This window comes from Drosophila pseudoobscura, chromosome 3 (genome assembly GCF_009870125.1).
Source record: "Drosophila pseudoobscura strain MV-25-SWS-2005 chromosome 3, UCI_Dpse_MV25, whole genome shotgun sequence".
Lineage (NCBI taxonomy): Eukaryota > Metazoa > Arthropoda > Insecta > Diptera > Drosophilidae > Drosophila > Drosophila pseudoobscura.
Genome location: NC_046680.1, coordinates 4,349,976 through 4,374,478, shown reverse-complemented (window position 1 = coordinate 4,374,478; position 24,503 = coordinate 4,349,976). Strand labels below are relative to the sequence as shown.

At 42.6% G+C, this 24,503-nt stretch overlaps 1 protein-coding gene across 5 annotated transcripts in view; it reads right to left on the bottom strand.

Moving 5' to 3' along the window:
* Dh31-R (Diuretic hormone 31 Receptor) overlaps positions 1-24,058 on the bottom strand; it is a 34,658-nt gene extending 10,600 nt beyond the window's left edge. For 2 of the 5 annotated variants that reach the window (XM_001360087.4, XM_033378199.1), the window contains exons 1-3: positions 23,343-24,056; positions 1,915-2,098; positions 1,682-1,828 (exon numbers count right to left, since the gene is read on the bottom strand). In XM_001360087.4, coding sequence (XP_001360124.4) covers positions 1,682-1,828; positions 1,915-2,071 — 304 coding nt within the window. In that variant the 5' untranslated portion in view covers positions 2,072-2,098; positions 23,343-24,056. Of the gene's footprint in view, positions 1-1,681; positions 1,829-1,914; positions 2,099-23,342 lie in introns of all 5 variants that reach the window. The other 3 variants (XM_033378196.1, XM_033378197.1, XM_033378198.1) reach the window with 3 other exon arrangements.
* Positions 24,059-24,503: the final 445 nt, after the last annotated feature.

The following is a 24,503-nucleotide window of genomic DNA, read 5'->3' as shown; positions in this document are numbered from 1 at the left end:
GATTGCATATGTACCTCTGTTAAAGCCAGAAAGGAATTTCGTATTTGGATTTTCTGTCCTTTTGTTCGGTATTTTGCTCTCTTTGTTTGTACGCTGATCTTTGGCCAAGCTCATTTATCGCCAGTTAGCACGCAGACGTTGAAAATCACGTATACGCTCCGCTCTGCTCTGCTCAGTGTGGCAGATAAGTAGCCGCTGCCGCAGAGCACGGCTCAGCTCAGCTCGGCTCGGCCCGGCTGAGCGCAGCACCACATCGACATCCGTCGACCGGAAGTGCCATAAAAGTTAATGGCGACGCAGTGCCAGAGCACATAATCTTGTACAAGCTTGCGACGACCCCGGAAGGCGTGGCAGAGTGTCGGGGCGGCAAGGCTACCACAGGCTAAATGTAGTGAAAGTAGCACTTTCTTTACCCTCTGCCTCTTGGCCTTTGGTTGGCTTCCTTCCCTGACAAAAAAATTTGACACAGTCGCAAAAAAGTCATTCAACTTTTGCTATTTTAGTGTTGTCCTGGTCACGGCCACAGTGGGGGGTGCGTTTGCGCCGGTCAGGCGACACAGGGAAGTGTATGCGGCTTGTGGCATGTTGGATATTGTTGGCTTGCCCCACATTACGCAGCTGCGATAAATGCAAATTGACATGCAGCGCACGGCAAATGATTTATTCCATAAATTACTTCCAATATTTATACACTTTTTGATATTTTCATTATTCAAGTCAATTTTTCTAGCCGCTTCATCTCTTTTTCTATTTGTTTTTATGTTTCTTTTTCGCAGCGTTCGAGCCAATTATAATTAGCCATGCATAATAATGTGTGCTATTTGTTTGAAATCGCTTGAATGATTCATGAAGCACTCATTGGCTAATTACTTATTAAATGCCACATTGTGTGCCAGACAGATGTGGATTTTATGCGTGCAGCCTCTGTCGCGTAATGGTTCAGGAATGAGTCGACAAAACTATTTGTTTGAATGAAACTTCTTTCTATCCGTCTGTTGTCTCATCAGGGGGCCAAGACATAGCCAGCACCTTTTTATCTGTGCTCATAATATTCCCTCAGCATTAAAGAGTAAGCCTGGTAATAATGTCAGCTCTTTCAAGCTTTAATTTAAATTTCTCCAGTCATCCGACTCGGCCTCAGCTCCGTTTAGAAGCCACACACACATAACTGAGAGCCCACTGAGAATATACTGAGGGCACACAAGAAAATTGTGTGGCAAATCAGGCGAAAACATTTTAGCATTTTTCTCCTGCTCCTTGGATAATTTAGTGGCCCCAGGAGCTGAGGCTTAGTCTCCTCCCCTGAGCAAATTATGTTTCCATACGACACGAAATCAAAGCACAAACATAAGAACTTTCCAATTGATTTGACCTGGCTGGGAGCGTACATATATTTATACAAGTACATTAATTTGTATTCATATGAAAATGTGTATGAATCTGAAGATGAGCAGCGTCCTGGGCAGAGGAGTGGAGTGGTGTCTCTCATTCCATCATTCCATCTCCAAACGAGGCTGCTTGCGCAAACAAATTTCCGTGGGCATTTTCGGCTTTTGGTTTTTTCTCTCTGTCATATGTAGATCCCCGAGCTGACCCCAGAGCGGATGTTCCTTTGTGGAACATAATAAACAACCATTCATTCACCTGCCCTGCCCAGTCAGCCAGCTCCCGCTGTACTTACGTGTTGGATCGAAGCCCGTGATGAAGTCAGGGCAGAGCTCGTAGGCGGAAGTGCCCGCGGCCGTATCCGGCCAGCAAAGCCAACCATCAAAGGTACCGGGACAGAAAGGGCGGGGTCCGAGTCCGGGTTCTGGTCCTGGGCTGGGTCCTGAGGCAGCGCAGGGGGCGAAGGGATGGTAAGTTTAAAATTACTCATGAATAATGGACATGAAAATTGCAGTTTGAAACACTCACCCGACAGATGGCTGCTGCTCCCGTTCAAGCGAGCACTACAGGCGGCGCGAAGTGCATCGAAGTCCGGGCCGCTTTCTGCGGCACTTTCAGCAATCGCTGCAATGGTGCTGCCACTGCCACTGTCACTGCTGCTGCTGTTGCTGCTCTGCTCACTCATGGCTGCATTCAACTGGAGCTGCGTGGGCTGAAAAGTTGCAAATGTGTTACGTGAGTCCATCAAATTGCTTTTGAAAGGCTCATAAATGTTTCCAGCAAACTGCATGTGGTTGTGCCACCCGCCCCCATAAGTATTTTGCGTTTTTCAGCCCGTTTGAATCGGAACTTAATTGGTTTTCAAACTGCTGAGGGTGGTGCTAGATACAGTGCGTTTCATCGACATAATTGCTTAAAGCTGGTAGTGGTTTAGTATTAATATGTGTATCTTTTGCTTCGGATTTCAGAACGAATACATAAAGAAAGCATTTAATTCTCCCCTTTTAACAATTGTTTTTCTATTGATTGTCGAGTGTAGCAAATTTAGCGGCAGTAAATCTAAAAATGATGCAGAAATTTACTTAAAAATGGTATTAAGTCGCAAGTTTTACTTATATTTTGAGACAAATTATTGATTGATGAAAATATTTATCTTAAAATAATACAATTTTATTTTATTTCAATAATTTTTATTTTACGAAGTAATCAACAAAAAAATGAAGACTCAAAGTCCCATAACGCACTGTATTGTCTATACAAATTTATTTTGTAAACTCGTGTCTTTTTTGTATCTTGAATTATTTAATTAGCTGGAATTTAAAATAGTTGGCCTGCAAGCAGTCGTGCGGAAAGGGAGAGACACAGAGAGGGCAGAGGTTGGTGTACTTAGCAGCATATTGAACTGAAATTTGTATAACTTTTTTATGGCTTTTATATTAGTTATTTTCAAGTGTATTAGAAAACAATTATTTCTATTACAGTAATAATATATATCTTGCACACATCTGGTCAGCATCAGGATAAAAGAACAACAAATATTGTGATTGTCCCCCCGAAAACTACCTGCAGCTCATGATCTGTGACACGCTTCGATCTATGCGCTGCTTTGAGCAGTTTTGTAAAAAAAGAAGGGGGAACGTTGTGAGTTGCTGCGGACACCGCAACTCTACAGTTATACCCGATACTAAGTCAGTATGGCTCTCCTCCGGCAGACGGCGCTAATATTAAACGACACGACAAAGAGTGCGTGCGAGAGAGACAGAAAATCAGTCTGAGCGTGAGCCAGTGCAAATTGATTTGTTCCTTTTGGCTATAAAAATGATCTGATCTGATCCAAATTCAGCAACCGGATAGATATGGTCATTATCTATGATTCTGCGTTTTTAGTTTTCTCGAATCTGCAATATTGTGGATGCAACAGATTTTCGTCCTTTGTTGGGGCGGATAGGGGTGGGGCGAAATTCTGAGATATACGTTTTATAGTGAGTGACATCTTAAAGGAGTGTGTGTACCAAATTTGGTCACTCTAGCCTTAATAGTCTCTGAGATTTGTGGTTGCCCCAGATTTTCGTCCTTTGCGGGGGCGGAAGGGGGTGTGTCGAAATTTTTGACACACAACGGTCAAGGTCCGATATCACAGGAGTGTGGATACCAAATTTGGTTGCTCTAGCTCTTATGGGTTCTGAGATCCTTGAACTCATATTTTACAATTGGCAAAACCGACCATGAAACCTGTGTGTTAGAGAGAGAGACAGAGCGAGAAAGAATGAAATTGTTTTCTTGATTCTGGCTATAATAATTATACGATCTGGTTCAGATTTTGCACTCTAGAAGATATCGTATCATCGAAATTGTGGATGCCGCAGATTTTCGTCCTTTGTGGGGGCGGAAGTGGGCGGGGCAAAGCTTTGAAATATTTTTGTAGCAGTGACAAGAAGTCTGGATCCGAAACATCGTTGCTCTAGCTCTTATAGTCTTTGAGCACTAGGCGCTGAAGGGGACGGACAGACGGACAGACAGACAGGGCTCAATCGACTTGGCTATTGATGCTGATCAAGAATATATATACTTTATGGGGTCGGAAACGATTCCTTCTGGACGTTACACACACACTTTTACCACAAATCTAATATACCCCAATACTCATTTTGAGTATCGGGTATAAAAACACTGGGCGAATATGTGCAAATATGCAACATTTTATCATCAAAAGGTGTGGCTGCTATTGGTCCTGCTACAAGTATGCACTCAGGCTGAAACAAACAATGGCCAAACTGATGGCCAGCCCCCAGTATTTCTTTGGACCCCAAGGAGTAGAGATGTTTGATTTCGAGTGGGGCAGGAGAGTCAAATGAAAACCCAGCGGCAATCAGGCGTATCCGGTTCGTAGGAGCAGCAGCAACACACTGTGCCACACTCAATTGAGTTCCCAAAAAGCTCACACTCCTCCACTTCCCAATCGTGCACTCCCTGACTGACTGTACTCTTATCGTTTAGGCAAATTGCTGCCTGCACTCAAAATCAGATGTGACAACAGCAACATCAGTACATCTATAGAACCGTTTCTGAACGAACAGCATATAATACGAAATTGCAAATTGTTTGAGCACCAAAGAAGGGGGCGAGTGGCAATGGAAAGCTGAATGCATTTTGTGTGCACAACACTTTCGCTGGCATCGATCTAAGAGCGTTTTTATGACAGCTGCCAGAAACGTTTTCCGTTTATACTCCTGTACTTTTCTCCTTCCCTTGCTATTATGGCACAGGGATAAATAATAAGAGTTTTATATTTATTAGAGAAATTACATGAAATCGCATCACATCACTCAACGCTGCTTAGCTCTGTTCTGCTCTTAAGTTCTGTTGTGGCTTCACCCATCTGAAGGTATTTCAGTTTAATGCCAAAGCCAAAGCTGAGCAGACAAATTTGGTTATTAACTGGCTATAGCCATAAAACAGATGGCGAGAGCGGAAAAGGGGCAAGGGACCACTTAAGTTTAACGATGCCACGCGACCTGAGCAATTGACTTGGCCCTGCCTCCAGTGCTCCAATGAATGAGCGATTTGTTTGATTTGAATGTGGAAAAATATGACAAAATTTAGTTGGAAACATATGTAATTGATGAACTGAAAAAGTAAGAGATCCGAGTTGGAAGTGTATCTTAAGATAAGTATTGGTGTTTTTTGATAGACAGAAGCAGAGGAGTAGCCATCTTTCTAGCTGCTCTACGACGCCTACATAGAGGCAAGGCACTCACACCTACTGGAGTGGGTGTGGGCGGTGGTGGCCCTTCTGTGATCATAAAAATATTTTACGACAATGCGCGAAACTCACGCAAAACGTTGGCAATAACAGAAATTAGCAATAAAAAAAAACGTGCGGAAAGTGCCATAGGCGAAAAAGAGCCGGAAAAAAGCTGCACAATGATAGCGAAGGGGAAGGTGCAGAATGGAGCAGTCGAAGCATCTGTGGAGCGTTAAGTAAGCTTGACTCGACTTCGACCGTGCGCTAATGTCCGATGCGAGGGGATCCGTAAATTGCATTTGATAAAAGCGAACAGAAAGAGAGGAAACTGCAATAAAAACAGCGCCAAGGAGCAGGGGGAAACGAGCAGAGCGGACTCGTAAAAACAGGAAAATGTGTTTCACTGTAGTGTGTCGTACAAGGTCTGTATGTGTGGTACAGCTTTACATGTGTACGGCATCTATTTTAGCACTCAGCTGTGAAGTGCCGTGGACCCCGCCACTGTGAAGGGCACTGTGAAAAACTCTGTTCGGAAAATGTTTTCGATGGTGACGGTTCGTCAGTTTCGTATTAAAAAACGAAGCCAAGCGAAATCGTGCCGCCTGCATATGTCACAATATTTTCCCCCGATGGTTTTTCCTCTTTGTGTACGGACGGACCACACGACGTATGAGTAATGAAATGTTTGTTCGTTGATTTCCCATTCGCCGGCTGTCAAAGCTGGATCGAAGCTCAGAGCTCAGCGGTACGGAACAGAACCCCCGGATAGGGTATGGTATCTCTATTCAGGCCGAACTAAACTGACGGCGTCTTGTACTAGTGGTATTTTTTCAATATTTGCACAAAAAATTTATTGGGCCCATTAATCATAGGATGCTGCCTGTGGCATACACATATCTGCGCTTCCCTTTGCAGAGTGCTCTTGACCTGATTTATGCGGAAATTTCTCTTTGATTTCCGTTGGCCGTTTTTAAACAAACAACAGCATCAATTGTTGATTTGAAAGAAGTACGGGGCCCCTATAAAGTGCCAAATGAAAGCAGCCAAATAGAGCATAAATCAAATTTTGGTCTGCTTAAAGAGTTCGTGTTGAAATCGCTTTATATGGCATTTCGGCAGAAACACATCTAGTGGCTGTCTCTGCTAGTGCTAGCTTTTCATGGCTGCACTTTACGGATGATGGGATTTGGCCAGCAAGCTTTTAACATTTTTAAAATACGGAAATATTTCCGTGCCGGCATCTGCCTAAAAAAATATTGTTGTAGTGGCTGCCTCTGCCTCCCACTCTCCTCAAGCCATGGGTGTTTCACGTTGGCCCTGCACAAGCCGTTGGATATTCATTGGGATTTCACTGAAACAATGCATTGAAACGTTTTCCGATTTGGCCCGCTTTTGTTGCAAATCGAATGACGGAGCATAAAGGCAATTTATGTGTTTCCAATTTCTGTTTCTGTTGTGGATTACGGCATGAGTCGGTTGCTGGGCTTATAAATATGAATCCCATGCATTAAGGTGCACATTTATTTCGTGTAACCGTTTTTACGAATTGAAATTTATTCATTATTCGAGAAAAGACCAAAGATTGGCAAGGAAAATAAAAATGCACTAACACGTTTGAATAGAAGGAAATGGTGAAATAAATTGAATGAATTGATTTAAAGGATTTCAAACGAATATGGCATAACACAACAGCCAACATTTTTAGATACTCAGTTGAATAACAAATCAACATTATTACCCCAAGATTCAGCGTTGAGACATCCAATACAAAAATTAATTTAAAAGAAATTTATCAATGATATTAAATAATAAATAATTAAGCTTAATATTTCAGGACGCATTTTTAAACCGTCTACGGGTATCATGTGCAATATCTGTGCCAGGAATTGGATTGTACAGAAACCGACACTATTGAAAAACTTTAACTCCATTTAAAGGAAAAAAAAATGTACCAAAAGCCCAAAGGAACCCAAATGAGTCCAAATATGAACTAAAATGTAGAAATGTAGGGTAGCCTTGGGGATTATAAATCTTTAAACTGCTTATTATTGCCTATTTTATTTACTAATCTATGGATTGCTCAGTTTATGTCGAAATATGATTCTTAAAAAGGCGTCTTGAAAGATCGCAAATTTTTGTCTAATTCCGACTTCAAAAGTTCGTACACCCAAAAATTTGATTTCCCAAGTCCGTAATTTCTCTAGCCTAGCCAGAGATTTATTCATAAACAAATTCAGTTTGTTTGGTGCTTAACTAAATACACAGTCGGCCCACATCCATTAGAGATTTTTTTACTTAATTCACATTTTGCCATACTCTCTCGCTCTCTACAGCCTCTACACTTGAGGTCCGAGGAATGTATCGCAATCGAGAATCTTTTGTTGTCCGACATAATGCCAACTGACAGTCTTCTGGGGTACGGCTCGAAAACGTTTCTGCTGATTTATCTGGTGAGTTCTCTGGCAAGTAGCTCATATTTCAAATAAATACAAACTGTAAATAAGGAATAGCCCAGCGAGAGAAGTTCCAATGGCGTTTATGCGCTTGCCTGTGTGGGTGTATATGTGGGCCCTCATGGTACTCGGTACGTGTGCGTATGCGAGGGCCATGTGTGGGTGAGCTGTGTCTAATAGCTGGCGAGAGCCATCCAAATGTTGTTGCAGATTACGAGTACATGTGGTTTATATATTTTCCACACATTTTCCAGTTGCCTCCAGATTCAAAACAGCGTGAAAGCCGGGTCCTAATGGATTGGAATAATTTATAAACCGGCCACGAAGAACCATGCCAAATAAAAATAAAGGGAAAGCCAGAGATAGGGCCTTAGCTTAGTCAGACGGGAAAATGAAGTTTTAAAAGGCCGTAGTCCTGGGGACGGGTGGGCCTTAAAGTGCATTGCTGGACTGGGGCTTTGTGGCACATTCTTGCCTTGCCTTTATGAGCCTCCTGATGGTGGCATGTTCATCTTTTTTGCCAAAACCCCTTCACCACCAGCCGACCTTTGTCCTGCTTTCGCTGCGGCCAGCCCCAAGGTTCGTTGCTACTCGGAAAAATGGAAAACTCAGCTCGACTTGGCTCGAGCTGGGCCAGTGTTCAGCCACAGTATTCGCTTGCCTCTAAAATGAAATACGTGCCACACGTGTTAAATGCCTGGTTCTCGTTTCCTCTCAGCAACAATTGCACAATTTGTTCGCATGGAAATTTGCATGTTTCTGGGGCAAGGGTGGGCCTTAAGAAGGCGATGGAGTGGTAAGGGGGGAATGGACTTTGTTGTTATTTGTTCTTTTAAGACTGTCTTGCGGTCTACTCAGATGTGCTTACCGAAGCCAGACGACACACATGTACATTCACACGTATACCCTCCGCCAAAAGTGGCTTCGAAGTTTCAGATACTGTGGGTGATCCATTTTTCTGATGAATTATATTTAAATACAGTGTGGGTGAATGAGTTAATCACATGCACCCCGACAAATGTGTCCGAAATTTGTATATTTACACTTAGGTTTTCATACTCGTTTATACCAATAGATCTGCACAAAGGGTGGAAATTGTGAAAAAATCAATATTTAAGAATGATTTAGAAGTATTTCTTACTTATATTATACAGATTTCGTAGATAAAAAAGGTATTATATCCAATTTAGTAAATTAATAAAAATATGAATAAAAAAGTACAAGTAAATAAATTTAATATTTAAAATAAATATATTTCATATTTAAAGTAAATATATTTCGTATTCAAATTAACATATTAAGCTAAAAAGTAAATGTATGTATTTATCTAATAGTATGTTGTATTTAAAAAAGATCTCATACTTTTATGTAAAATATTATTTTATATACATATTTACATATGTACGTAGCTTATCGATGACATTAAATCGCGATCGGCTGGTGAATGTAACTTACATTTTCATTCTCTTTCTACAACTCTTTTTGCTGTTCCTTTTCTTTCCTGCTGTGCTCTCCCTCTCCCTCTACCGTTGCTGCCTATCTGCTCTTCATCTGCTCTTCATCTGCTGTTCATCTCGTTCTGCTGTTACAGCTGTTTATCTGCTGTTCCCCGTTGCTAGCCACTGCTCCTGCAAAGGGCCGGCTTGGCCACTCCTTGTTACATTTACGTTTAAGTCGCAGTGAATTCCATTTAATTTCAGTTTGTTTGTATTCAAAAATCGAATATTTAATTTAATTTTTGACTACGCCATGGTTCTTTTCTCGGAGTGCTTGTATGTACTGTACTTAACAATTATTTTACTTATTTAAAATCGATTTATTTATCGAACTCCGTCGGCCCACCAATTAGGCTTTTGGTCCTCCTCTGCATTGAAAGTATCTTCCCAAAATCATAATACCTCTGAGAGGGTATTACAATAAGAGTAGCAGCTCAAAGCCACATTTCATGTGCTGTATCCTTTTCAAAGTGTGACAGTCTTGCCAACAAGCTATATCAACCCCACAGCTACGCCCTGTCCCCAGCCACCCCTCTCTTTGCCTTATTTAACTTTGTCATTTGGCCAAAGCGAGAGCTGGCCCCAAAAGAAAATACGAATATTCGTATATTAATGGCGCTTATTTGTTGTTCTGCTTATGTACTCGTACTTTGATTTCAACAACTTTTCCCCGAGATTTCGGTCTCGGGGTTTTTTGGAGGGGTTGGAGGGGCATAACTGCAAATTTCTTTTATATTGCTATTGTTTTGGTAGCAACTTTCTTTTGGGAAGTGGGAATTTGCTTTTCCGTCGCTCGGTCTGGCTAGGCTCTTCAAATAATTCCAACAATAATTTCATTTGAGGCTTGCTCTACCCAAAATTTGATTATTTCCTGTTTACCGTTTTTCTGTTTGTTGCTGGGAAACAAGATTTTCCACAAATATTTTCTATGCCAATTAGAGCGTTGGGAATGGTGCAGAGTAAGCTGGCTTTAATTAAAAACAAAAACGTCAAGCCAATCCATTTTATAGGCTACATATTGTTTATTAAAGTTCCAGCAGTTCGCAAGAAATATCGTGAATTAAGTAGAACTGATTTCTCAGCCAGAATTTACTTTAAATGAGTGTTTTGCCCAATTTCAAGTTAGTTTGTGGGCTAAACCCGTGCTTTAAAATTGGACAAAGTATTTGCGAAAGTGTCGCAAAGGCTCTCTAATTTGTGTTTGCACAGATGTGCCTGAAATAGGACCGAAAAGGTAGTAATTAGCACAGAATAGCCTTTGTGTACAAACTGAATGGGAAACCCCAAACTACGAAGTAGCAGGATCGAATTCTACATCAGAAATCAATTTATTCCTATTGATTAGAAGTTGAATCTTCCTTTTATTCAGAAGAGGTTACAGACGTACGAATGGATGCCTAATACGGTTTAATTTAGTTTGGTTTTAAGTCTTAATTGTTATTTATGATATCTATCGACACGAATTAATAAGAACTATCCTGAAAGCATTTGTGTGTGCTCTCTTTGCACTCTTGATTCGCCCTTGTGGAGTGTTAATTCTTATTTATGATTTCCCATTGACCCCACACCACTTCGGATTTCCACCCGGTCCACTCGTCCCGCAGAAAATGCTCAAATTAGCCGTGGAATTATTGCTTTCAGGGCACGAAGCAGCCAACAAATTACTTGGCTGCTCACGCACTTTCACTTCCTTCCGAGCCGTCTGCGGGACGAGCCCAATTCATATCAATAACATTGTTTTGGCGACTCTTGTTCTTCATCTTGTACGTGAAATACCAGAATATTGGCCGCTACACAAATTGGCTTAGGCAGCGCACTTTTCACTTTTCATATCTGAAATTTTCCGCACGTCTCGCTGAGTTTTGTTTAAAATGTGTTTACAATTGACTAAGCCCAGTCCAAAGGCATGCCACGGCAAGGGGCACACGCACGCCCCTCAGCTGCCTGAGTCGAATTGGCTTGCCCCCGCCACCTTGTCAACCGTCCAATATCCAATATCTGTAGCCATTCAGAGTTCCTCCACCTCTGTCTGTCAGCCAGCCATCCGTTCTAATGTAAACGGCATGGGGTGGCTGGGGAGGGGAGGGGAGAGGCAATTTGGGAGGCAGTTTGATTTTCATATTCCATTTCATTCGCAATTTACTTTTCCTTCAGACAATTGTTGCTCCTTTCATATGGAAATGCCAAGTTGTTGGTGTTCTCGACTCTATTGTTGTTTCTGTTTTTGTTGTTGTTCTTGCTGTTTGTTCTGTCGCTGTATTTTCAGCATTTTCTATTGCTGATGCGATAGCCCAGCTACCTTTGTTCATTAGTACTATGGGTATTCTTTTGTTTCTTCATTCAATACTCGTAACTACTGTTTCTTCTGCCGTTACATACATACAATACATGGTGTCGTTGCAATTCAAATTTATATGTTTGACTAAGTTACCATGGAACGGTCCACCGATACCAACAAATTAAGTAAGCATATTTCCATATATGTATTATTTTCTAAATTGATTGAAACTTAACTAATTTAACCAATTGCCATATAATTAACTTGCCATTAACTTGGATGTGAAATCCTATACAAATCAGAAATAGTTAATCTGTTTGGTATTTGGTTTGGTATTTTATAGTCATTTTTTTCTATATTATTATCTCCTGTAAGAGAGATATTATTCCACAATATGACAATATGCTTAAAATTTAATTTAAAACCAGCGGGAACATTGTGAGATTCGGCTAGGGCCGCGGCTCTTCTGTATACGAGGTACTCTGACCTGACAGTATTATAATCGTACAGTACATATTAATCGGACGAACCTTTTGGGAGATTTTTATAAATTCGATTTTATCTGTTTACATTTTTTGTTAAATTTTGTTGTTAGTTTTAAACACCATTTTATCTATGTGATACCACAGGAGTCAGGATACGAAATGTGGTCGCTCTAGCTTTTATACTCCCTGAGAAATAGATGGCCAATCAAGCAACACGGACGGACGAACAGGCTCGTCTATTGATGCTGATCTAGAATACATAAGTATACCATCTTATGAGGTCGGAACAGCTTTCTTCTAGGTCTTACTCACATTCAAATTGACACATAAAATAGCTTGTTTTTTAGCACAAATTAAAGAGCTAATTAAGAGATACATGTGTGGCAGAATAAAAACTTTTGTTTTGTCCTATTCTTTGAAATGATCACGAATGTCCCGTGCGAAATCATGGAATCTTCCCATCTACCCATAAACTGCAGTGACCGTGGAGATCGCGTTTGCTGGAGTTTCTTCTTCTGTTATTGTTACCTCCAATGCTTGAGGTAGCTTCAGTTATTGTTGCTTTTGTTATTTGGGACACTGCTGTTTTGCAGCCACAGCTCATGCGGCTTGTGATGCTGATGTTGTTTCTTCTCCTTCCGTAGCTGTAACTACGAGTATAGCTGCTGTCTCGGATGCCTTTGTGGCAGCCGCTATTTCAATTGCTGCTTCCCCGAACACTCCTGCTGCTTTGTTGTTGTTGTCGTTGACGTTGTGGCAGTGTCAGTGGCTCGTCTCACTTGACATTTCCACCTCCTCCTCCTTGCCCCTCGCATGCATAATAGTCGGACAATAGTCGCCGTGGTTCAATAATTCTCAGTGCGACTCGGGTCAGCTGTAACTTTGTGTTTGAGTCGCTCTCAATCCGCGAAAGTTTGCGCCTAATGTGGCACGGCCCACTGCTCGGACAAAGGAAAAGTTCGCGGTGCGAGTCAGAGGTTTGCTCAGAACTTTTTCGTGGGCTTTTGTTGTCTGATTTGAATTTATTTTTGATTTATTGCAATTTAATGTAGCTTAATTTGTAACTGGAAGGCAGTTTGTGGGGAGAATAGGACACAACAGTCTCAAGACGATTAAAGCCAAGCCGTCAACCCAGGAAATGCCTCGCTCTCGAAGTTGACATAATTCCTCTAGTAACTTGTTCATGTCGGACCAAAGTTTTTAATTAAACTCGAAAGTTGGGCAGCCCAAGGGTCCGGTGAAGTGTTGGTCAACTAATCGGGATGGTCGGGTGCAAACCAGCGCGCACCGATTCCGATTCGAGCTGAATCTAATCAGAGCCAATGGCCAGAAAACGTATATAGAACGCGTCAATCGCAGATAGCTTGCACTTAGTCTGCCTGGTCTGCCCGGGCTCTGGGCGGTATCAAATATTAATTAAATGTATCTTAGAGATACAGACACGGCTAAAGAGCAGCAGTGGTAGTGATAGTGACAGTGGCGCGTGCTAAATGTGAACCTGTTGTCACTAACAAGTGGCCTTTACTCCTTCCTTACTCTTTTTCTTTATCTTTCTTTCTCTCTTCCCTCGCTGTCGAGGTCAGATCATAAACTTTTCCGCCAGTTGGCAACTTTTGTTGTTAGTGAAAACTCGATGTAGCTGGACGAAGAGCTTCGGCTGGGTGGCTGCTAATGAAGTTGAACTTATTCGGTTAATTAATTCAGTGTTAGTGCAGTTCTTGTGGCTCGAACATCGAGCTGGGAAACTCGTTGAGGTTGCCCGATATTTAATTAGGCTTCGGTTGACAACGTCGACACATGAGCATAAGTCTGCGTGCCAAACAAATGACTCTGTTTGTGTGCGCCCCCCACAAATGTATCTGTCAGATACAATCACAATGCCATTACAGGGCAAGCATGCGTGTGCCTGCGGCCTGGGCTCCTCTTGTTTGCCGGCCGGCCACTCCCCTCGGGCCACATTGTGTTCTTGTCATTTAGTGCTTATCTGATTCGCCTTTTCGCCCACAGGCTACAGGCCACGGCAACAGCAACGCCAAGTCTGTTGCAAGCCCAATACCAAGTCAGTTTCAAAGGAACTGCTTGGAGCTTTTGGTTTCGTGTGTTATCGGCAACTGCTGTGATTGCACGGCTCGGAGCCAATTAAAATGATGTTGCGAATTTATCGCCGCAGTCAAAGTTGCCCAACCAACCGTCCACTGCCGGATAATTCAATAAACTTGGCCAAAAGTTATCTCCCTGTACGCGACTGCGGAGCGGGTGGCCCAGAAAAATCTCTTCCCATGCGGATTCCCGTGGGTGAGAGGCAGCCATCTGCATCTGTGACTTTTAGCAGTTAGCAAACTATGGAAATTATGGCAAATGTTCACAGTGGCTTGGTGGTCCGGAAAGTGTGGGTCATTCCACGAGGAGCTGGAGCGATGCCCCCGCCCTGATAAGCAACGCAATTTGGTTATTGTTGTTCGCATGGCTGTATTATTTTACATATTTCATGCTGCATGCCACAATAAATGCCAACTGGGTTAACCAAATGCAACATGCGCTCTCAGCCAAAACATTTTTGATTATTTACGACACAGGGAGATTCCGGCATACTGCTTCCGTGCATGTGACATTCTACAATTTGGTACATTCCTGTGATGGGTCTCTGTTTAGAGATAATCAGCCATATGTATATTTGGTTTCTAAAGACAAACATAGTGAAATAAATTAGAATTAACTTTAATGTAAACATAAATTTGTTCAAATACAAAACTGTTTTTAATACCGTCTATATTTGATCTAATTATAAAACACTTTTAAATAAATAAAATATACAAAATTTGTAAGAAAAATATGTTAATTTAAATATGAGAATATTATATTTATTTGCTCCACTCTCGGCGCAAATCTATTGGTATATGTTGGCTATTTTTCTACCGACTTGATTGTGTTAATTCATTTTGTATCGGGTGTCTTTGGCAGACAAGCACACCGACTGCATGCAAGTGTGAGAGTGGCATGCAAGAAGAAAAGCATTCAGTCGCTACTCAATTAGACCTAAATTGGGGAAATGCTTATAGACACTTGCACATTCAACACGATTCACACTCAATTTTTCTTAAGAGGAGAGCTGAGTGGGGATGATGGACTTCATAAAAAAAAGAAACCAAGCAAAACCCTTAAGAAAGAACAGGAGAAGGATATTCATCCAACCGGAAGAGGAGAGAGTCGTCTAAAAGAGAAGCGAAAATGCCGAAATTAATTTTCAGACACTGAAATATGCTCTCCTTCTCAACCTATTCCCCCATTCTATGTAATGCCTTGGGGCGGTCCCTTAATTACCTGCAATTTTGAAGCCGCAAAAAAGGGCTACAACGTGAGAAAAGCCAACAAAAGCTTTCTTTCAAAAGGAGGTAGCTTCTTCAATAAGGCGTTTTAATTGCCGGGACTTTGGTGAAAGGACTCTGCTTAATGTATGGATTTTGTTGTCTACTCTTTTCGCTGTATATTTTTTAGCTTTTACCCAGTTCCTCGAATCCCGTTCCATGTCGTGTCGGTCTTTGGTAATAGAAGCAGGCAAAATGGGTTAGCATAAATTACACTAGCGTGGCTCTGGGGCAGCATAATTGCTGTTTATGCATACTTAATCAACTGGACCAAAGTCGAAATTCAAAGGATTTAATGGCACCGCAGATGGGATTCACTCTTCTTTGATTGGAGCTCAGCTCAAAGGCAAACCGGAGCGGAGGATTATGTGGCGGCACGAAAACTGCGAACTTAAATTAGTGTCTGGATTAAGATTGCCCGCTAGCTTGCTGGAAATAAGCCAATGGCAAAGTCCTGGGATCGGAAATAGATTGGAAGGACATATCCATAAAAATTATAGACTGGGAATGCCACTGGCATGGCTATCTATCTGTCTGTATGGCTGCCACTGAGTTGAGGCAACCCTGTGAATATGGACATTTGTTAAAACAGCCAGAGAAACGGACACCAATTCCAGGAAGGAAAAGCAGGCGGAGGGAGGAGCAGAGCGTACAGTAGTTTACTTCATTTGTTGCCGCCTCTGTCTGTACTGTGTGGCTGGTAACGCCCTTTGGGTGTATTTATGAAACATTCTGCATTATTTATGCCACTCTTGGATTGTTGCCCCGAAACTAGCTAGCCAGGATTTACCAAGTTGTAGCACTGCCACACTGCCACACAGGGGTAGAGAAGCAGAGGGAGCACATTTAAAGCACATTAAGGGCAGCTGACTTGACCTTTGGCCGCCTTAATCCTCCTTCAATCCGCTCTGGTTTGCGCTTGACGGCACTCGTGAGTTCTGTCCTGCTTCGGAAAATCTGTCTCTAATTGAAAGGAAATTTCGTGCAAATGTGTCCCTAATTAAGGTTACAGCAGTTGCTCCCAAAAGTTTTCCAGCCAAAAACAAGTAATTAGCTGATGCCAAAGAACGGGGCATGGCCATTCTGCTTTTGACCATTTAAGTACTCAATAAACAGCCCAATGAACAACCTTGCGAACGTTAAATGGGGCGGCAAGACTACAAATAAACAGCAGCAAAGGCGCGACAATTTGGCAGAACACTTCGCAGATGGACCCTCGATCAATGCCGAAATTCCCTTGAGTGGTAGCTGTTTTTTTTCCCTTTCCGTTTCTGCATCTTTAATTAAGTTATGGTTCTTTTTAATTGCTCATTACGCGTGAATGTTGGCAGAACTACCATAAGTGCGAGGGCGGACAGAAGCCGCGTGGGTGCCTCTGCCTCCGACTTGCCCCAGTCAGATTCTAATGCAATTTTCATGTTGCACATACAAAGCAGGAGCGGCCCAGAGAAATTTTGTTTATTTATGCCATGTGATGCTTTTGTGGCAGTTGGAACGGTGCCACATGTGAGGGAAAGGCAGCCACACACCGAGAACGACAACAACGGCAGCGGCAGCAGCAATGTCGCCACATAAATATTACGCATACGCAGCGTGGCAGGCAGTCTGGGAAGAAACCGCTAACCTGGTTTGCCCATTAGAATGCACGAGCCCAGGCACTGCACAGACCCCGATTCGATAAATGCATGCCATTTGTATGTAGATGGCATGGCCTTTTATTTGAGGCACCTACGAACTTGGCAGAGTGCAGTGGAATCGAACAGTCTTTAGGGTATAGATTTTTCATTGCTTTTATGGATATTTTCCTCTCTATCTATGGGAATCAAATGAAATCCGAACTCAACAGAATTCTCCCCACTTAATTTTGTTTATGGAAAATAAACTAATAATGATATTTGATAAGTGTTTAACAATCATCGAGCAGAATGATCTAAAGAAGTGGCAATTAAATTAAATAAAATTAAATCAAAACCGTGACCTAGTTGGAAGTGCACCAATTAAGATCAATTAAAATACTTCGTTTTCACTTGAGTTTTCAACATTTTATAATAAATTATTTACTTTTTAAAGGCGGGTGTTTTTTTTTTTTTTAAGTAAATTATATCCAAATATTTTAATTTTTTTATTTTATTCCTTTACAGTTCTGAAAAGCTAATGAGTGCAGCTATGAATCGGACTTAAAAACCTTTTAAGTTTAAGCTTACTGTCTGGGAAATAATTATCTTTTAAATGCAAAATGTATCATCTGTTGCAGAACTGTTGTCCAAGTTGTGACCTAAAAAGTTCAGAAAATTTGGAAATAAATTTAAAGCGATTCAGTCTTATATTTATATTCTCCTGTTCTACGAGCATCGCCAGGCATCGGGTCCAATGTGATTAAAATTTGACTTATCCTGGAGATAAAATGGTGAAAATGGATGTGTGTAACGTCCAGAAGGAATCGTTTCCGACCCCATAAAGTATATATATTCTTGATCAACATCAATAGCCGAGTCGATTGAGCCATGTCCGTTCGTCCGTTCGTCCGTCCGTCCCTATCAGCGCCTAGTGCTCAAAGACTATAAGAGCTAGAGCAACAACGCTTTATATCCGGACTTCTGTGATATGTGACTGCTACAAGTATATTTCAAAACTTTGCCCCGCTCACTTCCGCCCCCACAAAAGGCGAAAATCTGTGGCATCCACAAATTCAAAGATACGAGAAAACAGAAAACTCAGAATCGTAGCGGATGACTATATCTTCTAGAGTGCAAAATCTGAACCAGATCGTATAATTATTATAGCCAGAATCAAGAAAACAATTTCACTCTTTCTTGCTATGTCTCTCTCTAACACACAGGTTTCATGGCCGGTTTTGCCAATTGCAAAATATGAGTTCAAGGATCTCAGAACCCATAAGAGCTAGAGCAACCAAATTTGGTATCCACACTCCTGTGATATCGGACCTTGACCGTTTTGTGTCAAAATTTCGACACACCCCCTTCCGCCCCCGCAAAGGACGAAAATCTGGGGCATCCACAAATCTCGGAGACTATTAAGGCTAGAGTGACCAAATTTGGTACACACACTCCTTTAAGAGGTCACTATAAAACGTATATCTCAGAATTTCGAATTGCCGAAGAAGCATTACAAACGTATGATTTTAAAATTAATTTGTTTCTTGTTGGTTAGTTAGTTAGTTAGTATGGACTTTTGTTTGAAATATAGATTAGACTAATGGGATAACATTTGCGAAAACGCCCGACTATAGAAGTCACAATTGCGTCCAATTTCAGAGTGCGCCTGTTTTATTGGTCGCTGGGTGTAATATTAATACCATCTCATATCGTATTAAAAGTCGTTTAACACATCGGCTCCATTCCAGATAAAATATTGAGTGCTAAAAACGATTATTCTTAGTTATGCGTTTATCTAAATGTCTTCTCTAATCGAAATTTTCTCGCTTAAGAATATGCAACTAATTTGTCAGCTAACTGTATAATCGCTCAAAGCTCCAACAAAGTTGTAATTTTCCCACCAAATTTTGAGAAAGGCCAAACGCGTAGTCGTCTGCCTCCTCCGCGCGCCGACCTGTTGCTGCCGACGTTTGTCAAAGTCTGCGGTGCCCACCCAGCGCCGCACATGATTTAATTAGAATTAAGTGTGCCGCACTATTTTGTGGCTCTGTGGCAGGCTAGGGTTCTGCAGACGAAGCGAGGGAAGAAGAGCTTCCATTTAAAATTGTAAATGACATGTGATGTGCGCCCGTCAACACTCCTGGCCAAAAATGTCGAAAAGTGTTTGACAAGCGACTTCCGGTTCAGATAAAGTGCGAGTGTGTCTGCGTGAAGTGTCAATCGGGGAGCGGGGCAAAGCCAAGCGGCTTTGCGCGGCGTTGACAAATTTATTTGGGGGCACATGTCTCGCCTGGCTTTATTTGTAACTGAGGGCGGAGGCTTCTTGTTGCAGACTAATGTTAATGGTAACAAGTGTCTGACAAGTGTTTGAGAAACGTAGAGGAGTAGGGTCTTGAGCATGAGCATGGCAATTTGTGCGAGATTTATGGGACTGGCTGCTCAAGTACCCAGAGGAGGCAACGGAACGCTCCCTTTGGGTTTATCTAAAGAGCATATCGGTGTACGCTTCTCAAAGATGCTGCAAATCATAAGCAAAGCAAAGCACAGCAAAAGTAACAAGAAGTGAAGCCGAAACGGAAGTGACCACCAACAGGTGTCCCTGGCCATGCAACGACCCATGTCGAACACTTGTGTTCGTGGCAAGCGGCATGTGGCATGCCGCCCCGTTAATTTATGGCATACTCTCTGCCCATGACAGGCTGCATCTCCCGCTGAGCAACGTTGCAATTGATTAACGTCAGCATTGCAAATTAAGCTGAACAGAGAGTGCCCCATGCCACATGCCACATGCCCCATGTCCCATGCCCCAAGCTCTTCGGTGTGGCTATGGCTGTGGCTGTTTCTGTTGCTGTTGCTGTTTTGAGCTTGGTTGTTATCAAAGAGATGCACAGAGAGACACACATCTCACCTCTCATGAGCACCTGTGAGAAGTATATGTGATGCTTCATTAGCGTTGACAGGGGCACAAAGGAGCTGTGCTGGTGGCTGTGCGGCAAACGGAACTGTCACCCGCAGACCCCTACCAAAAAACACACACAGCCTTTGCCTCGTTAGCCTGTCAACCACAATCGAGGCAGAGGCAGCAGCAACAACAAAAAAAGGAGAGAAACTATTTCTTGAAGTTGCCCCAATAATTCCTTGAAGTAACGATCCCAGTGAGGGGCCCACGACTAAAAGCTGCCACAAGAATGCCGCGGGCAAGCCGGCAGAATCACGACTCTCCAAAAGGGAGCCAGGAATGGTCATGACAAGCCACCGCTATCTGGCAACGGGCAGATGCTGCTGCTGGTTCGCTTTGAAATGTTTGGCCAGCAGACAAATAAGCTGATGTTGATTGTTTCTGCTGCTGCAGACAACAGTAGCAGCAGCAGCAGCAGCAGCAGCAGCAGCAGCAACAGCGGCACGTAAACGATACTGACGGGCCCAGTGGATAGCCTGTCCCTGTCCATCTGGCCAGGCTAAACTTAATTTCTACATTTGCTGGCAGATAAAGACGTGGCTCGAAGAGACGGCAGCGCTGTGTGGGTAAACGGGTAGCCGCCCCGCACAGTGGGCCACAGCAGGCATCTAGCACGCATCTATTCCATTAGACGCTTTTAGTGATTGTTAAGTTCCAATTAACAAGTTTTTCTGCCAGGTCGGATGCCGATGCCGATTGCCGACGGGATGGCATCGATGGATGGATGGATGGATGGATGGATGGATGGATGGATGGAGATGGATGGGATGGAATGGAAGCTGCCTTTAAAGGCAAATCCACTGTTACCGCTGATGACGGTGCCGGTGCCGGTGCCGGTGCCGGATCGGCTTCACTGCCTCGGAGCCGCCCTGAGCACAAGATGTTGGCCATGTCTTCAAACGTTAATTGAACCCGCACACACTCTGGACTAGTCCAACATAGGCATAGCCCATCCGAGAGCCACATAAGCTGTGTAGCTTGTTTGTTTTGGCTTTGTCACTGCCCCCCGCACTGCCGGACGCAACTGTTGCACGCCAATGCCCCATAACCATTTTACCACTTGCTGTGTGAGTCACGTTGCCGTGTAGCGCACGCGAGACACCAGGCCAGGCTGTCTTGCCAGCGATTTTCCTGCATTGTAATTCTTTATGATGTCCAATAACAATTAGTTTTAATTCTCCTGCTTTGCTTATGTCCTTGGCCTCAGCCCCGGCTCAACTGCCACTGACAATGATGATCTCTATCCCCATCATCATCATCCGATCATCGTGGCCACATCACGAGCATAATGAAAATTAATTGGAAAACTGATTGAAATTGTGCACTGAGCAGTTCAATCAGCGAGAGCCTTTTGCTATTGTTTAGATTCATGTGATGTGGGGAAAATCTGGCGTCTGGCGGCTTAGGCTTTTGAGGGAAAAGGCGATTTTCATTTTTTCATTTTTATGTATGCCGACAAAAATAGTTCAAAATTGCAATTAATTTGAAAATGTTAAATACAATAAACACTGCCCGGCGAAGAGCGAAGAACGAAGAGCGCCGGTAATGATACCCAAATCCATATATGTATGTTCGATTGTCTGTTATGAAATGAAGTTGTTGGGCGATTTTGACAGAAAATGAATTGGCAGGGCTGGCAGGGGGCGGCAAGCATCTCCGTAGGAAACGCCAATCAATGTGGAATTGCCAAATTTGATGAGGGTATGTCGGGCATTGTGAGCGATTGTCTGTGCATTTGTATTACAAGTTTTAATGGATTTAAAATGAAGAGTGAACTAAGCTGATTGATGAGTACAATTATTTTATATATATTACGTAGAAAATTATTTTCTGTACGTTGTGTCATCAATTTGTAAGGCATTATTGCTATTTATAGAGAATTTTCACCTAACGAAATATCTTGAACCATAATACCATAAGATGCTCGTATGAGACCATAAGTGTCGGCTAAAAAGAACTGAAGAGAAATAGTTTTTGGAACTGTTTGGCAATTGAAGAAATGCTGAAATTGTAATATTTACTCTTATGTTTTAAAATACATACAAGGCACCAAATATTTACTCCGATAGTGGAAATTATACATTTTGATATTAATATACAAATATTTGATATATTTTCTTATTTACAATAAATATATTTCCTACAAATTTAAAATATAATATTTTTTTTAAAGAGTTTTTATTAGCTATGAGGCTTAAAAAGACTTTTTAATAAACTCACGCCTAAATCAAAATGTCTGCTATTTAATTTCACTAATAAATCGAAGATTTAACTTAAGTATGGATGTGTTTCTTTCTACTGTGCCATTACAAATTTTACATTACATATTTTATTTGTTATAGTTAATCTGCTTCAAGTTCGGGTAGCAAATGCCACACCATAGTATCTTCCATACTTTACTTTTTACAAGTGAAAATGAGTGTTGTCACACTGCTGTACAAATGAATGGCTGAGAGATACTGCGAGAGATAGTCGTATAAGTGTACGCGGCCTTAGAATCAGATACTTCCTGAATGGTCAACTAAAGAGGTATGATTTATTTTCTTCCAGCGTCATTCATCCAGCTAAAGGCTGCACAGATGCATTATACTCTTTGTACCAGTATATTATCTCTGATAATATTTACTTATTCTCCGTTGGGAGCCAAACAATGAGATATATTTACATTTAAATGCATTTGCCTCACCCATACGAGGGGATACAGGTACAGATACAACAAGATGGATCAAAAGATTCGCGTGCATCTTTCTGGCTGAAAGAGATAGCGCTGGGCCAGAATTTATTGTTTAAACTAAAAGCAAATTCACTTCGGCCCACTATATACGATTCTGTCTGCAGGTTACGTGCGAGTATCTATGACATCCATGTACCCATGGTGCAGTTTGGCGCCACAAAAGCGTATAATGGCTACACCAAATGGCGAATTCGGCTGACGGCTGTCGTCTGTCGGCTGATGGCAAATTGTTTGCTTTGGCCAAGCGCTGGCTCAACCTGTTACAGGGAGTGACAAATGGCGGCAGATATATCATGATCATCGCATAATGATGATAGTGTCGCTTCGTGCTGTGCCATGAAATCATCGATTGTACGCTCGTAACAATTAAAGACACTTCCACCGATCCCCAAGATTTATGACCTTGCAACGTGCGTCAGCATCTACTTCGGGGAGTGGGCGTGGCCGAGTTGGAAATCACAAATGAAATGAAATAAAAAGAATTTGGCCATTGATTTATGCAGCTGCTGCTCCATGAGATCTACACATTGAATAGATTGGCTGGCCCTCACTAAATCCTTTGAGCATTTCTAGCCCCAAATACAGATTTGCATAATGGCCGAGGCGTCGGCATCGAGAAAAAGTCTTCAATTTGGAACTATGAAGGATGAAGGATGATGGCGTTCCATTCATTCTTTTCTCACCCAAGGAGAGGTCCTGGCCGACACCGAAGTCAAACAAAAGAATCATAATTTCCGGTTCCCTACACTTCACCCACCGCCACTTCCCTTGCTCCCCTGGGCTTCATGTGTGGGGAAATATTTGTCCCATTGTGCGGCAACTTACCGAAAAGGGGGGCTCGTCTCTTGCTGCTGGGTGGAAACTCTTCTAAGCAACTTGCCGCATATCCTGAGGCGATGCAGTGGCTCGGGTGCCGGTCCTGGTGCTGCTCCTAGGTCTTGGTCCTTTTCCCGGCACTAGTCCTTGTCCTGACTGCAGCCAAGCGTCGCTCGTTGACGTTGTCGTTGTCAGCAGTTAATTGAATTAGTTGTTAATTTATGGCGATGTTTTCACTGGGAATTTCGTTTGTGAATGTGTGTGCGGGCCGGAGTTCTGCAGAGCAGCTCTCTGTGGAGTGGAGGTATGCCAAGGACTTTCCCAGCGAGACTTTCAAGCTGAGGCTCTGGCCCTTGCTCTCTTTTGTGTCACAATGCGGCGCGGAAGCCAGGAGACTTGAGTTGATTAAATGCCTTTCCCGCCACCCAAATTGGCATTTAAGCAACTAGGAACGCGGCCGATGAGATAACCGAAATCCAAGGTGCAAAGGCGAGAGGGAAATCATAAACGTGTTGGTCTTCTTCGGGTGAGAGTGAAACTTTTTATTGTGTTCCCATTTAATTTTAATGTGCAATTTAATTTCGCGTTTCTGTTCGAGGTCTTGTTCACGTTCTCGCACTCGTACTTCTCGGTGGTCGGAAGTTGTGCCCCGGCCCAGCCAGATGCCCGTGGAGCGTTCTGAGTACGCGGCAGTTGAATTTCAACTGAAATCCGCATGCCACACAGCAGAAGCCGGCCCCAACATTGTTGCCAGCGAGCATGTTGCCACTGCCACCCAGTGGCAACCACTGCTACCTAGCCAGAAGGCACTAGCACTAGGCTCAACTGAAAGGAGGAGCAGGAGCTTTTGCAGAGCTTTCCGCTCTGGCGCATTCGCCGCTGGGTGGGTCGCAGTTGTTGCCCGCGACATGTTGCGTTGCGTTTGATTGCTGATTACAGAACGGTCGTAGCTGATAAGCGGCCCGGGACTGGGACTGTTCTTGTGGATTATTGGTCTCCGTTGCTCGTGTTTATGGTTGAACTTGTAGGTTGGCGCCACTCATAAATCTTGAGTTTCATAATAGCTCCCCTAATTGCTGCCAACATCTAATTTTAATTCAATTTCAGACTAACAGCGATCCAAATACTTCTTCTGAGCAAATAAAAGGGGGAAATGACTTAAGTAAATAC